Genomic DNA, 15,001 nt, shown 5'->3' with positions numbered 1-15,001 from the left:
AACTATTGCATGGGTTTGTCTAACTCGCCTCTTTCCTTCTCTCTCTGTTGTACATGTATGTGTGGGTACACCCATTCGTGTGTGCACATGTAGAGAGCAAGGGTTGATGTCTGGTGTCTTAGATAGCTCTCAAGGTTATTTTTATTTTTATTTTATGTGAGGCAGGGTCTCTCACTGAATTTGTGACTAACGGTTTCCACTAGATGGCTAGGCAGTGAGCCCCTGGGAACCATCTCTTTTCATAACTCCTCCCACCCCAGTCTTCCTGGGGTTATGGACGGGCACTGTCATAACTGAGTACTTCCAGACCTGGGGTTTTAGCTTTTTTTGTGTGGGTGTTGGTATCCAAAGTCTGCACTGCAAACGCTTTACCCACTCAGTCGTCGCCTGGCCCACAGCCTAGCCTTCCTTCACCTCAGAGAACACTGGGCTCGACAAGCTGACCATGGGAGACAAAGCTGGTCTCTTCACGTTGACGTGCATGTGTGGGTGTGGGTGGGGTGGGGGGGTCTGCAGAGTTTGTTCACTCAGGGTGACAGCTGAGTTCTTCACATCCAGGCAGTCTGTCTGTGTTTGAGGCAAGAACTGGCTTGTTGGAGAGTATTATTTTAAGGTGTGCTACTTTTGTTCAGGTTGCATTTGTTTAACTCTGTGAAGCTGTGTTACTGGGCCTGTCTAACACACCTGATGGTCTAATAAAGAACTGAACGGCCAATGGCGAGGCAGGAGAAAGGATAGGCGGGGCTGGCAGGCAGGGAGTATATATAGAGGGAGAAATCTGGAGCGGGAGATCTAGAAGGAGCCAGAGAAGGGGAGGACATCAGGGGCCGGCCACCCAGCCACACAACCAGCAAGCCTCGGACAGAGTAAGAGTAAGATTTACAGAAGTAAGAGAACGGGAAAAGCCCAGAGGCAAAAGGTAGACAGGGCTAATTTAAAGTTAAGGAAACAAGACAAGCTAAGGCCGGGCATTCATAATTAAGAATAAGCCTCCGTGTGTGATTTATCTGGGAGCTGAGTGGCGGGCTCCCTAAAAGAGTGAAAAAGGAACAACACTGGCTGTCTGTCCTAGTCTCAGCAGAGCAGCATTTCCAGACTCCTCGGTAGTAACCAGTGGTGACTATGAGACCATTCCCATGAGGCCTGGCCCTGTACCTCCGTCCAGCGGAGAAGCAATGAGAAGTGACTAACACAGGAAGGGAAGCTTGGTTGTCCCCTGCCTTTTCAGTTGTTCAGGGCGTGAAGACGCTACTTGAGGAGGGAGCAGTCAGGATGCTGGAGGGAGAGGCCCAGGAACGGGGGAGACTCCCAGACACCCCCGGGAGGAAGAGTCTATGACAGCTGGGGGTGGGGTCTGGGTAAAGGGAAAACAGAAGGGTCTGTGTCTCCTCCACATGGGCCAGTCTTCAGGATTTGTGCATGTACAAGTCTGTCCGGCTGCATAGCTCTTGTTCCATATTATGTCCAGGAGTAAATGTACCATCACTTGTTGTTCTCAGGTGAACCCGGTGTATAAATCACGAGGGTCCTCATTTTAGAAAGCTTAATGCCCAACTGGAAAGTGGCATCACTATGATTCATCTTTGATGTACACCCAGTCTCGAGCCAGGTTCTCCACCTAATTGTTTGCCCTGCAAATGCTTGAGCCTCAGAATGCCCTCGCATTGTGAAACAAAATCTCGCAGAATTTCGCTGGAGCTGCGGAGTCCCCAGGTCTGGGGTATGTCTTGGGAGTAGATAGTTTTCAGAGCTCCCCCAGAGACACTGAGGATTCCTCTGAAATCGTTCTGTCGGGGGGTCTGGAGTGGTCCCACATTGCCACAGATGAACAAGAGGACTGCACGGAGAGTACACTATAGAAGGTTTTGTGTGCAGTATGGACACCCAGTCTGAAGAAGCCAAGATCCTTGAGTCATTTAAAAAATAGCCTTCGGACCAGCTTTTTGGTTTGACAGTGTGAATGTCTGAGTCACGGCAGGCTCCTTTTCTTTATTCTTAGCCTTCCATTTAAACTCACGTTTCTGATAACGGTTAAAGAGTAGATACTGGTGAGAACGCTCCAGACAATTTTCTGAGAACAGAACACGACCGCCCGGTCTCTGTACAGAGCCACTAGATGGCAGCAAGCGACACTGCAAGTGGCTTTTCTGTCCACACAGAGTTTGGCCCCGAGAAGTCGAGTACAGAAAAAACGGTTGGGAAAGCTAGCTTCGTTTAAATATGCCAGCCGAGTGCCGTTCAGGATCCTGGGTTCTCTGGCACACCCCTTGCCCTACAGTGGTAGGGAGAGTCCTTGCTTTTCCCTTGCAGAGGAAACACACTGGAAGGAACTGCTTAGAGAAGTGGTAGGGTGGCACGTTCTCACTTTTAATATTAGGAAATATCTTATTTGTCTTAAGATTTATGAATTACTTGGCTGTTCAACACATGATCGATATCATCCGTTGGAGTATGTGCTACGGCTTTGGGGATGGAAAATAAGCCATCCACGCACCACAAATATCTGCACTTGGTGATAAACACTAACCTAGGAAAGGCTGCTTTCGTTTATTAGTAAGAAAAGGAAGGTGGGCCGGAGCAACCCAAAGAAAGCATAACATTTGTTTGGCACAACGACTTAAGAGTGCGTCTTTAGACTCTGGGAAGTGGGGAATGTGTTCTCTGACAGCTTTATGTAGGTGATCACCAAGACAACTTAAGGCCGAGAAAGAATTTCTGAGCAAGTCCTTGCAATGCAGTTTCGTTTCAGTAACATCCTTTGTTCCCAACAGTTGTCCACGAAAGACAAAAAATAAAGCCAACATGACATGATTTGGCTTCAGTACAAGGCAAATATTTTCCTAGGTCAGAAAACAGAAGAGAAATGCAAACATTTGTGGGGAGCTGATCCATAAGACATTGGGGCAGGAGAAGTCTGTGAGTTATTTATCTTGGATAAAGGGGATCAGGAAACGCTCCATGGAAGATCTAGGCTCACAGCTTGAGATCAGAGCTGAGTTATCCACCTTGCTACATATGAAAGGAGGGCTGGGGTAGAGCTGAGTAGTAAAGCATGTTCTTTTAGCATGTATGAGGCCATGGGTTCAATTCTCAGCACTGAAAACGTGAAATAAGGTGTCTGGGGCTGGGGAGATGGCTCAGTGGATAAAATGCTCATCACAAAAGTGTGAGACCTTGAGAGCTGGAAATGGGATTCTCAGAACAAACTGTCTGAACTCTGTATTGGTGAACTCCAGGTTCTGGGACAGACTCCTTGTCAATAAATACAATGGAGGGTCATTAAAGAAGAAACCCAACACCAATCTTTAGCCAACACACACACACACACACACACACACACACACACACACACACACACACACACTTCACACTGTAAGTTGGAAGATTCATTTCATAAGACTTAGCAAAGTGTTGAATATGGAGAAGACTTCGTAGCAATAAATTCAAATGCTTTGTGTTAACTGGATAATTTCCAAGAAACAGCAAGAATAAGATACCCAAGTCAAACACAGAACTATAAAGAAATTAAGCTAGTAGGAAAAATGCTCACTTCCCTTAAAAGTCCACGAGTCTAAAAATAGTACTGGAGGCATGTTTTACAAAATGTTAGGAGAATAGAGAATTCCTGCTCTATAATAAATGTTTTGGAAAAGAAGGACGATAAATCTCTTCCTTTTAGAAGACTGATTCAATCTTAGTGGCAAAGCTGGTGTAAAAGTGCATTAGAAAAGTGTAGATCCATCTCAACTCATTAAAGCAGATAAATAAAGCCTTTGGAAATCCAGCTCAGCAATATGTACACTTAGATACTTTAGGACCAAGTCCGGCTTCTTCCAGAAATGCAAGCATGGTTCAGCATTATAAAATTCACATTCTATCAACTAGGGAAAAGAAAGCTCATGGGGTTGTTTATTTTTGTGTGGGCAGACACATCTCTGTGTGTGGGTGGATGTGATTGTTTTAATAAATGAGGACAAAAATCCATTAAATCTAACACTCAGCAGTAATAAAGTCTTAGCATGAGGTAAATGCGTGAAATTGAACGCCATGGTGCCAGGTATCTTCTGTTGGTTTCTCCAGATCCGCTCACCCACTAGTCACCTCTCCTCTGCCTGTTCCCATGCCCAGCTAGCTCCCTTGCCTCCGGCTTCCTATGGGATATAGCCAATAGGAAGGGGATGATGATGAATGAGGTCATGTATTTGGGCTTCCAGCTCTTCACAAGGTGGTATGGGGGGACTGTCCCTCCATGGAGGTTCACTTTTGTTCTCAATGCAACTTTCTCTACCTGGCTTTTTCCTTTCAGGCTCCAGAAATCTCTCCTCTTGCCTTGGCCTGGTTACCCATTAGCCACCTCTAACAGTTTCTGCAATATCTTTGGCTGTTTCTCTTAACCAAACTTCCTTGCAGGATAGTTACAAAGAAAACTTTCCCGAATTGCTATGATTTCAGTGTGCCACCTGTGTCCTTTGGGGACTTCGCCAGCACTTATCAAAATCCTACAGCATACATTATATATGCTGAGTATCCTTTACTTGAAATTCTTGGAACTAGTAGTAGTGTTTCAAATTTGGGGTCTTATTTTGGATTTTCAAATATTTGCATGTATGTAATGAGATGTCTTGGGAATGGGACCCAAGTTAAACACAGCTTGTTTCATGTGTTTGCTAGGTGCACTAGCTGAAGGTAATTTTACACAGTGTTTTTGCTGTTTGGGTAGCAAACCAGTACACAGGATCAGGTGTGGAATTTTTCTCCTGTGGTAATGTCAGTGTTCAGATAAAACTGGATTTTGGACTTTACATGTTAAAATTAGGGATTCTCAATATCTTTGATGGAAAATAGTGTCCAGGGAAAGAGAATAGAGAAGGCCTGAGGGAATCAGGACTGCTGGGATGGGGTTTGCAATGGTTAATAGGTTGTTCAGGTGAACCTCAGAGAGATGCTGAAATTTGAACACATCTCTGGAACTCAGAATTATCCAGCTGGATTAGGTGGGCCAACACTGTGTGGGGTGGGAGGGGGTAGTAGGAGGGCATTCCTATTAGGCTGCATGGCCAGAGGAGAAGGTGGGCAGGCCAGGGGGGTGGTGCTGCTGATCAACTCTTCTACATAGCGTGAGCAGGGGGTGCACTATTGATTAAGAGCTCCAGGCAGAGAGGCTCAGTTCTCACCTCCAGGAAGAGGTCCTCTCTGCTTGAGGAGTAGAGATGTTCAGGAAGTGGAGAGTGCCAAATATGCAACTCAAATTATTTAGGATGCAATTAGGTTTGGTTTAATAATTAAAAATACTTTTAGAATTTTCTTTGGCAGAGATCAGGCTATTAATTAGCCTGTCATGGGAACCCAGCATTTATTATTCTCTCAAAAACCCATTTGTGGTGGAAAATGTGCCGAGCCTCATTTGTGAAGATAATTATAGATGATATCTTTGGGAGTGTCTGCCAAGTTCCTAGTGATTTCCCTTTTCTCTGGGAGCTGACTCCAGAACCTACAGGGTGACTCCTCGGCCCACGTTTCTACAGTGCAAGAATGTCTTCTGCTCCTCACTCATTGGATCAGAGCTAGAATCATTAGCAAAGCTGAGCCAATAAGATCTTTCCTCCACAGGAATCTGGAATCCCAGCCATGGTCAGGCCACTCTGTCCATTTGATTGGATATATAAGATTCAAGTTTAGGGTGGCCTGAGGAACAGAGAAAGCTGATCTTTGGGGAAAATTAAGGCAGGTGTACAGAGCTCAAGCGAGCTACATAGAATTCTGCTTTCCAGAGCTTTGCTAAATCTAGTGTACCCTGGCTCTTGGGGTCAACAAAAAGTCCCTGTATCCTTAGAACGAAGCACACTGCTATCTGTACACTCAGTGTGCTTCCCCTTCAGCAGGATGAGCCTCCTTTCATTCACTCACTCCTAGACTTTGGTGTGGCACATGTCAATGGCTGAAGACATAAGATTGCTTAAAGCCTGGTCTTTGCAATCAGATAATGTGTCTTGATTCTTTATTCTTACGGTGCTTTGCTGCTGTGTGGAGAATGGTGCCAGACTCTGAAATCTCCAAGTCCTCTTTTTTAACTCGGGGCAATCAAAACCTAACTTTAACTTATTTAGAGTTGGTAAGTATTAAAATTATTCTGTGGACTAGAGGGTGCAACACAGACATATTTCTCTGGTTGTAGTGATTTCTTCTGCTTGAGCCAATGAGTATCAGGGCTTCACAGGGACATATAATATTCTTAAACTAAATGTGTTCCTTTGAAGGAACACATTTAGTTTAAGAATAAAGCCAGCTTTCGGGTGGCTCAGCTAAGCTAGAGATGTGCTCACCGTTTTATATTAGACATGGATTTATTACATTTACCCTTTATTTTTCTTGAACTAAATATTTTTGCACTTTCGAATATTTTACAAGAAGTGCTCTTTTGGAACTAAAAATGATAACCACTTTGAGTAGTAATCTTGAGCTTCCAAAGAAGACAAGTAAATAAGACCAGGCTGAAACAGAAACAGTCTTCAACAAAGAGCTCCATTAGCCCCGGAACTGGTCTGAGCATCTAGGTGAATTGTGGAGCAGGCAGGGTTTGGCTGGTTCCTTCCCTCTGCTCACAGAGAGCCCATGTTTTCTGTTGTCTGATGTTCATTTCCAAGAACTCACTCTGATCTCTTTCCCTTTCTAGGATGAGATATCTTATTAGAATTTATGCTATGCATAAAAAATTCTTCCTCTGATGTCCCTAATCCCCCGTTTCTTCTATTTTAGACAGGGTCTCAGGATGTAGCCCTGGCTGGCCCTGAACTCACAGAGATCTGCTTGCATCTGCCTCCTGGGTGTTAGGATTAAAGGCGTGCACCACCATATCTGGCCTCAGTCTCCCTGACTTCAACAACTGCTTGTAGCATCTAGGATGTTTAAAGGATGGAGTCAGGGGAGTTAGAGGTATCTTACACTGATGGTTAGACGTATCAGAGACCTGGCTAAGAGCCCCAGTGGGTCTTTTGGCAGGTTCCTTCACTCTGAACCATATGTAGAAAACAAAGATGACATTTTCTTATGTTGGGCTAAAGGACTAGATGAATGACAAAGATCAAGTGGCCTAGTATGGTGTTTGACTTGAATAGAAGTGGTAGTTGTTGTGATTTTCAAATACTCTGTCAACTAAATGCCAGATTTGGGTCCTTTAAATATCTAGCTAAATCCTTGTTAGCATATTTTTTGGGTAGTGAGCCTCAAAAATGACGTCAATTGCTAAAGGAAATTCTAATGCTATGGTCTTTGCAACTGTCAACATTCTTTGTAACAGCATTTCCATTAACGAGGTATTTAAGGTTCTTTTTATGATTATAGATAAAAAGAGATATTAGCATTAACGCAACAAAGTTCCTTAAGAAGACTTTTAAATTCATCTTACTTGAATTCTTCGGGGTGGATGCCTTTTGATAATGCTTGATTCTTCATTTTTCAGTGGGATGTCAAGATACATGGGCCTGGATACTTGAAGGGTGGGGGGAGGCAATAATAAATCATTAGAATCAATTTATTGTCAAATTCAGTATCCAGGCTGATCGCTGTTTAGTAGTCATCATCTACACAATTTTGTATCTTCACTTACTCATGCCTAACACACTAGTCAAATGCAAAGATGAGACATACGTAGCAAGCTTCCTTGTTGGACTATCCTTGGATTGCCAGCCAGAAAATAATGGCCCACCGACTTACTATTAATTATGAAAGCTTGGCCTTTAGCTTAGGCTTGTCTCAACTAGCTCTTAAAACTTAACCCATATTTTAAAATCTATGTTCTGCCATGTGGCATTACCTCTCTTTCATCTTGTACCTCCTGTCTCTTCTCCATGTCTGGCTGGCGACTCTGCCTTCTTCCCAGAGTGCTCTCTCTGCCCGGAAGTCCCGCCTACATCTCCTGCCTAGCTATTTGACCATTCAGCTTTTTTTATTACACCAGTCACAGCAATACATTTTCACACAGTGTACAGAGATCCTACAACAGACATGTAAAGCAGGGTCCTTACATGAATGTAAGTGAACATTTTAGTCTGCTTTCTTCTTTTCTCATCCCACTCCTCAGGTTGATTTTTTTTTTTTTAAACAGTTGCAAAATTAGCTATGTAGTGACCACAGGTACTACTCAAACACATAATTTAGCTTAGAAAATAGAAACCTGCTGATTGGTCTTATGACTCCCCCCCCCCCCCCCCACTCCCTGTACCGGAGATCAAATACCCAGGGTTTCACCTACACTAGACTCAGCTCTACCTTTGAGCTCTGTCTCAGCCCACTAGTTAAATACCATGAAATCTCCCCCAAAATAAAGGAAATAAAAAAATAAATGAAAATACATTATCTTTTCAGGTAAATAGGAAATTAACAGGGGGCAGTCCCCAGTTTGCTGTGGGATGCAACATGGCACTCTTCCTTCTCTATACAACAAGCCAGGGCTACAGAGTTGCTCTGCTGAGAATCAGATGGTGAGCCCCTCCCCACACACGCTGCGCTTGGCTTGATTCACTGCGCCACTCAAGAGTGCTGCCGGGACCAAACTGCACGGTGTCCTTGGCCCTTCTCTTAGAACAGTCAAAACACATTCTGACACTTGTGCTTAAGTTTTCTTAAGACATCTGAGTAACCTCTGTGAAGCTTTGCCGTCTCCAGCTTTGAAGAGAATGGACTCTGTGACTTTTTTTTTTTTTTTCTTTCTTTCAGATTATGGCATACATTGAGCAGGACAGAAACTCTACCACCATCAATTGGGTTTTTAAATCTAAATTGTTTAAAGCATTTTTTCCTCCTAGAAACTTCAGTACTCCTCACCTTTATATGACGTGAGTGATATCCTGTTTTTAGTTGGACTGCCCCATAAGGCAAAGGCCGTCCCAGACACTGACTTCTACTTCTGAACATAGGCAAACAAAACTGAGAAGTAACTTGTCTAAGGTTGTGTGATATGTTTAGTGGGGCTGGGGCTAGAACATGGGCCCCTAAAACCAGCTCTCAGAATGCTTTTGGTACAGTCAGTATTTATAGAGAATGTTTTTCATCCCTTGTTATTTATAACGAATGTGACTTTTGTCTTTCAAGTATCATTTTTTCAGTTGGGACTCCAAAGTACCCAAGTCAGCATTTGCCACCTAGTTACCAAAACCTTAGAACTCAGAAGAGGATAAAACTGCATGCCTTTAATCCTAGCACTTGTGAGGCAAAGGCAGGCAGGACTCTGTGAGTACAAAGCCAGTCTAGGCTACATGGAAAGTTCAAGGCCAACCCAGGGTTATGCAGTGAGACACTGACAGCAGACAAAAAACCAAAGCAACCAAAAAGGGGAATCAATGTCATTAAGAAGGAAATTATCATTCATAGTGAAGAACATTAAAAAAGCCGTATTAGTCAACAGTACTCAATACTTTACCTGTACAGAAAGTAACCATGAAAACCTCCCTGGGAAGGTCTGGCAGCTAAAGGTATACAGGGTCATCTGAGACAGAGTCATCTGGGAAGGACAGCCCAGTTTTGTTACTGATGCGGAATGTGAAGAAGAGAAAAGCTGATTCAAATATATGGAATGTGTGCCAGATGACACACATCAGTATGAATTTTTTCATCCCAAGTTAGCACATCTGTTTAGTTATCGCGATTGTCATCAGAAAACATTTTACATGTCATAAAAAAAAATATCCAGGAACAACCTGCAACCTGCAGCCATTTCAGCTCACAGCTCCCTCCCGACCCCCGACCCCCATGGGAAAAATTCCCTTAATTCTGTGACAATCCTGAAGAACATGGGGTTATGGAAGGTGACTCATCTACTCTCCCTCATGTGGTAAATTGATTTTGTTTGGGCTGGTTTCAAAATTCACACGAGAGAGGTTTACTCCTAACGTGCTACTCTCAGAACTACAAAGCCTGATGCATTCCGTCTCTCTGGAGATAATGACTTAAATTCAGAACCCAAGTGGAGCACAGTTGCCACAGTCTGTCACATCTGTGTGATCTCAGTGGCCTAATGGAGGTAGACACACACATTGAAATCACTCCAGACTAAGCTGAGACCAGACTGTTTTCCTTCTTATTTAAAAGGTGTTTTTTTTTTTTTTTTTTTTTTTTTTTAAATCTGGAATCGACGCAAGCATTCAAACACCCTGGAAGTCATTCAGCAGACAAACATTCAGTCCTCACTGAAAAACATTCTCCTGCATCTCAATCATCTAAGCTTTCAGAGATCACGGAGACAGGTAAATGTGCCGCAGCTCTCCCGAGTCCTAGACATGCATGTCTCATGTTCGCTTGTGGTATACCTGCAGGATGTCTTCCGTACCAGGTTTCTCGAAGAGGTGGTAGCAGTCCTTCCAGAGCTTGCTTTTGACCCTGCAGTCTCGAGAATGGGTATGAGCTCTTTTCTTCTAGGTTCCGATTTAATGCATAGAACACAGGGCCAGCTGAGGGAATCTCTGCTTCTTGGCTTTGTAAAGGTGTGACTTTGATCACCCGAGGGTGAGGCTTGGAGCGGCCCAGGCCCATTTTCCTTGAAGATATTCAGAAGAAAATCATGATGGAGGGGGGTCGTGGGGGGCCTTTATGGAGTGTGATTTAGTTCAGTAGTTTCAGTTTACCCCAGCTTACCAAAACAGGTGTTTCCTTCATGACATCTTTCCAGTTCTGTCCCCCGACACTAACTTCTCTGGCCACTTCCTGGGAGGCCGGTTTCCATGGAGACTTCCCTTCAACTTCTACTTTGCCATTCCAGAACTAAAGAATGCAGTTAAACATTGACCTGGTTATTCTAGTGGTAGGGGCAGACGCTTCTGTTGATCATTAAATGACTGCCCAACCCCAGCCTGCGAACAGAGATGCAGAGCAGGGCTTAGAGTCTGAGAACCACCGTCCTCTCACAGCAGACCCTTTGGGAAGATAACGGCTGAGAAGAGCTGTCCTTGGAAATAAGAGGACAGATGCTAATGAACCAGGGCGTTGTTAACCTATAGTTTTAACTAGAGAATGTCTTCCAATTAAGAAAAGAAACAGGAGGGTGGATAATGCTTCACTTGATTTTTCTGTCAATGGCTTGACTACATTGGAAGGATGTGAGTACATTGTAGGACAATGGAGAGACAATAGAATTCCTCCTCCTCCCTGCCAGGAACGAAGGAACAAATTTCTTAAAGAAGTAGTCTAAATAAATAAAAACTTTTCAAACAGAGCCTATTTAATATGTTTTTTTTTTTTCTTTCGAGACAGGGTTTCTCTGTGTAGCTTTGGCACCTTTCCTGGAACTCACTCTGTAGCCCAGGCTGGCCTCGAACTCACAGAGATCTAGAGATCTGCCTACCTATGCTGAGATTAAAGGCGTGTGCCACCACCACCTGGCTATGTTTTTTTTTTTTTTTTTTGTAGAAAGAAAACAGAAGGAAATACACTAATGTGTTGAACAGTGATGGGATTTTTGAGTGATGGGATTATGGCTAATTTTTATTTCATTTCTTTACTCAGAGTGAGACTCACTTTCAAGTTTGATTTGTTCATAACCATAGATTACAGGTACTTTTGGCATTTTTTTTTCTCTTTTGTTTTTCAAGACAGAATTTCTCTGTGTAGCCCTGGCTGTCCTGGGACTTGCTCTATACACTAGGCTGGCCTCAAACTCAAAGGTCTCCAGCCTCTGCCTACGGAGTGCTGGGATTAAAGGCCTGCTCCAGCACTGCCTGGCACTTTTGGCATTTCTAATTCCATAGGATGTAGGGAGCCGCTATTCAAAGATGGCGCTGGCTTCCTGGTAGCCTAGCTGTAAACAACTCCATATTTGGCTATGATGCACGAGTATGGTAATTGGCCTTATGTCCTCAGCCTATCCCGTGGCTCCCTGTGCTAGCATTCTGGCAGGACCCAATCACAGTACGGCACGTTTGCCTGATTCCCTATATAAGCAGCTGCAGTTTAGTCCTCGGGGCCCCTCACCTCCCGCTCTCCCTTAATCAAGAGGCTCTCCAATAAAGTGTGTTCTGAGAAGGATCCTCGCATGGTGGTCGTTCTTCCTCGCTGGCCGAGGAGCGCGCCGCAACTGGTGCCGAAACCCGGGACGGAAACTTTGGACAGCAACTGGTGCCGAAACCCGGGACGGAAACTTTGGACAGCAACTGGTGCCGAAACCCGGGACGGAAACTTCGGATACCAACTGGTGCCGAAACCCGGGACGGAAACTTTGGACACCAGGTGAGGGGTCGAAGAGGATTCAGAACTCAGCACACGGAGCGGTGACGTCAGTGAGTTCTCCAGGAACGGTGACGTCGGTAAGTTCGCCAGGAACGGCGACGACGTCGGTGAGTTCTCTAGGAACGGTGGTGACGTCGGTAAGTCGCCAGGAACGGGGATGACGTCGGTAAGTTCTCCAGGTATGCTGATGGCTGGGATTAATCTGTTTGTGCTTGCTCTTGTGTTCATTCTTATGACAATTGTTGTTCTTCTTTGCTGTTTTGTACATGCATGTCTTAAGGAAGGACGCAATGTGGAAATCATTAGAAAGGGACGCAAGGCATTAATTAAGCACCAGGATAGTCTATCAGAATCAGACTTTAAAGGGGAGAACTTAAGTAGGCCTAAAAAGAAAGAAAAGAATGAAGAAAAGGAAGAAAATTCAGAAAACAAAGGGGATCCTTTGTATCTAGTACTAGAGAGATTTGCAAAATTTGATTTATCTGATAATGAATTAGATTCAGATGAGGAGGAAAATTTAGAGGAAGCTGCCGCTGAGTATAAAAAAGAGAGATATGGGCGGCAGCGACCTCCTCCTTATAATGTTTCTGCTGGGGTGAATGTGGAACCAACGGCGCCTTCGGGACCACATCCACCCTCGGCAACACCTTCGTGCCTGCAAACAGGTGGAGGTTGTCATTTTATCAGGAGAGACACCTGGGCGCGGCTAGCGTCCGCGTTTCCAGTCTTTGAAGATCCGCAAACAAACAACAGATATCATGAACCTGTGCCTTATAAACAATTAAAAGATCTGGTAGAGGCGGCAGGAAAGATATTTGGAGAGGTAGAAACAGCTATGCCTCTGGTTCAATAACTAGTGTATGAGCAGAGCACAAAAGAATGTCGTAGGACCATTACCCCGTGGAAAGGAAAGGGATTAGAAGCTTGGCTAAAAGCCTGTCGGGAAATTGGGGGACCGCTAAGTAATGCTGGCCTAGCGGCAGCAGTCCTTGCAACCACACAAGCTGCACGAATGGATGCTAGCTGCTCTGACGTAGCTCCTTTAATTATGCTCCAAGGAGGGAATTATGGCGTTCACACATTACTTGTTGTTCTAATCATTCTCAGAGAGGTTATGGGGAATCCTTGTGCTGGCTGGGGGCCAGGTGCTAGGCATCACCTTTGCAGTGGAGGTTCAAACTGCTGCAGCTGGTCCCTGTCTCCAGAGATGCAGGCTTGGCCATTTCAGCCTCTTCAGGTGGAAGGAGTTGATGGCTCCAAACCATCCTTCATACCTCTACTTCCCTAAATGCACAGTTGAAAGGTGGCATTATGGTGCTTAACCAGTGCATTGACTTTGTACAAGAACAAGTTGACATCCTTTGGCAGGTGGTCCAATTGGGCTGTGAGTGGAGAATGCCTGGTTTGCGTGTCACTAGCATGCAGTTCCAGAATGGTTCCTGAGCAGCGAATTTGTCTAAACAATTGTCTAGTTATCTTATAGGAAATTGGTCTGGAGAATTTGAAGAGACACTGGAAAAACTGAGAGTAGCGGTGGTGACCATCAACTCCACCTGAGTGGATCTCAGCATGGCAGAGGGACTGTCGTCCTGGATTGCTTCTACCTTTTCCCTGTTTAGAATGGGTGGGGGTAGGGTATATTTTTGGCATGCTGCCTTGGAGGATGCGTGTTTTGTCTGTGGTTGGTCTGCCGTTTGCAAGCACATACAAAAAGGACAAGGTCATTATCACTTAAGCATTAGCCGCTTTGGAGTATGGCTCCTCCCCCCAGATCTGGCTTTACCTAATATCCACACAGCCTTTGCACCCCTGGGACTGGCAGTCCATTGCACTCGGGAAGGTATGTGGACAGCTTTCACATACTTGTATTGAGCACAGGATGCCAGGCTCGTGCACTGCACTTGAAGTGTAGGACATTTTCCTTCCTTCAAGGAGAGCAAGTCTGACTGCATATGGAGTCACATAGCCTTTGCACCCTTAGGACTGGTTAGTCCATTGCACTTGGGAAGGTATGTGGACCATTGTTACACGCATAGCCTTTGCACCCCTGGGACTGGTTAGTCCATTGCACTCGGGAAGGTATGCAGGCAATTATGCACAGTTAACTCATCCTCGATCGGTCAACACATCATGAGGTGGGGACCTGATTGGATGAAATACTTGTGTTGCAGAAATCAGACCTATACTCTCTCCTGCTGCTTAATTAATAAAGAGGGGGGAGATGTAGGGAGCCGCTATTCAAAGATGGCGCTGGCTTCCTGGTAGCCTAGCTGTAAACAACTCCATATTTGGCTATGATGCACGAGTATGGTAATTGGCCTTATGTCCTCAGCCTATCCCGTGGCTCCCTGTGCTAGCATTCTGGTGGGACCCAATCACAGTACGGCACGTTTGCCTGATTCCCTATATAAGCAGCTGCAGTTTAGTCCTCGGGGCCCCTCACCTCCCGCTCTCCCTTAATCAAGAGGCTCTCCAATAAAGTGTGTTCTGAGAAGGATCCTCGCATGGTGGTCGTTCTTCCTTGCTGGCCGAGGAGCGCGCCGCAATAGGAGAATTAAAAATGTTCTCCATGTTATGAAATTCATTGGCCAAAAGGCTAACATGGTGATTGGAAAGTCCTGATAGTTAATACGAAGGATTTAGTTCTCATTTTTTGCCTTATTGTTATTTAATTTTGAGAAGCTGCATCTGTAGAGAATACGAACCTTATTTGAGGAAGCTGGTCAGTTGCAGAAATGATTACAGAGACCAAGGTGCTACATCCAAGCTTTGTGACTATTACAAA

General features: G+C 44.7%; 1 protein-coding gene across 4 annotated transcripts in view; it reads right to left on the bottom strand.

Annotated features, from left to right (window-relative positions):
• The window catches only part of Ccdc198 (coiled-coil domain containing 198), a 48,422-nt gene extending 37,287 nt beyond the window's left edge, over positions 1–11,135 (bottom strand). Inside the window, exons 1-3 of one of the 4 annotated variants that reach the window (XR_005092186.1) lie at positions 10,630–11,135; positions 10,305–10,531; positions 7,406–7,488 (exon numbers count right to left, since the gene is read on the bottom strand). Coding sequence is in view for 3 of the 4 variants with exons in the window: in XM_028873549.2 (XP_028729382.1) it covers positions 7,406–7,488; positions 10,305–10,527 (306 nt within the window). In the remaining variant the exon portion in view is untranslated. Of the gene's footprint in view, positions 1–7,405; positions 7,489–10,304; positions 10,532–10,629 lie in introns of those variants that run through there. The other 3 variants (XM_028873549.2, XM_037208578.1, XM_037208579.1) reach the window with 3 other exon arrangements.
• Positions 11,136–15,001: the final 3,866 nt, after the last annotated feature.

This window comes from Peromyscus leucopus, chromosome 9 (genome assembly GCF_004664715.2).
Source record: "Peromyscus leucopus breed LL Stock chromosome 9, UCI_PerLeu_2.1, whole genome shotgun sequence".
NCBI classification, from domain to species: domain Eukaryota; kingdom Metazoa; phylum Chordata; class Mammalia; order Rodentia; family Cricetidae; genus Peromyscus; species Peromyscus leucopus.
Note: the sequence above shows the minus strand (reverse complement) of the source record. Positions and strands in the feature narration are given on the sequence as shown.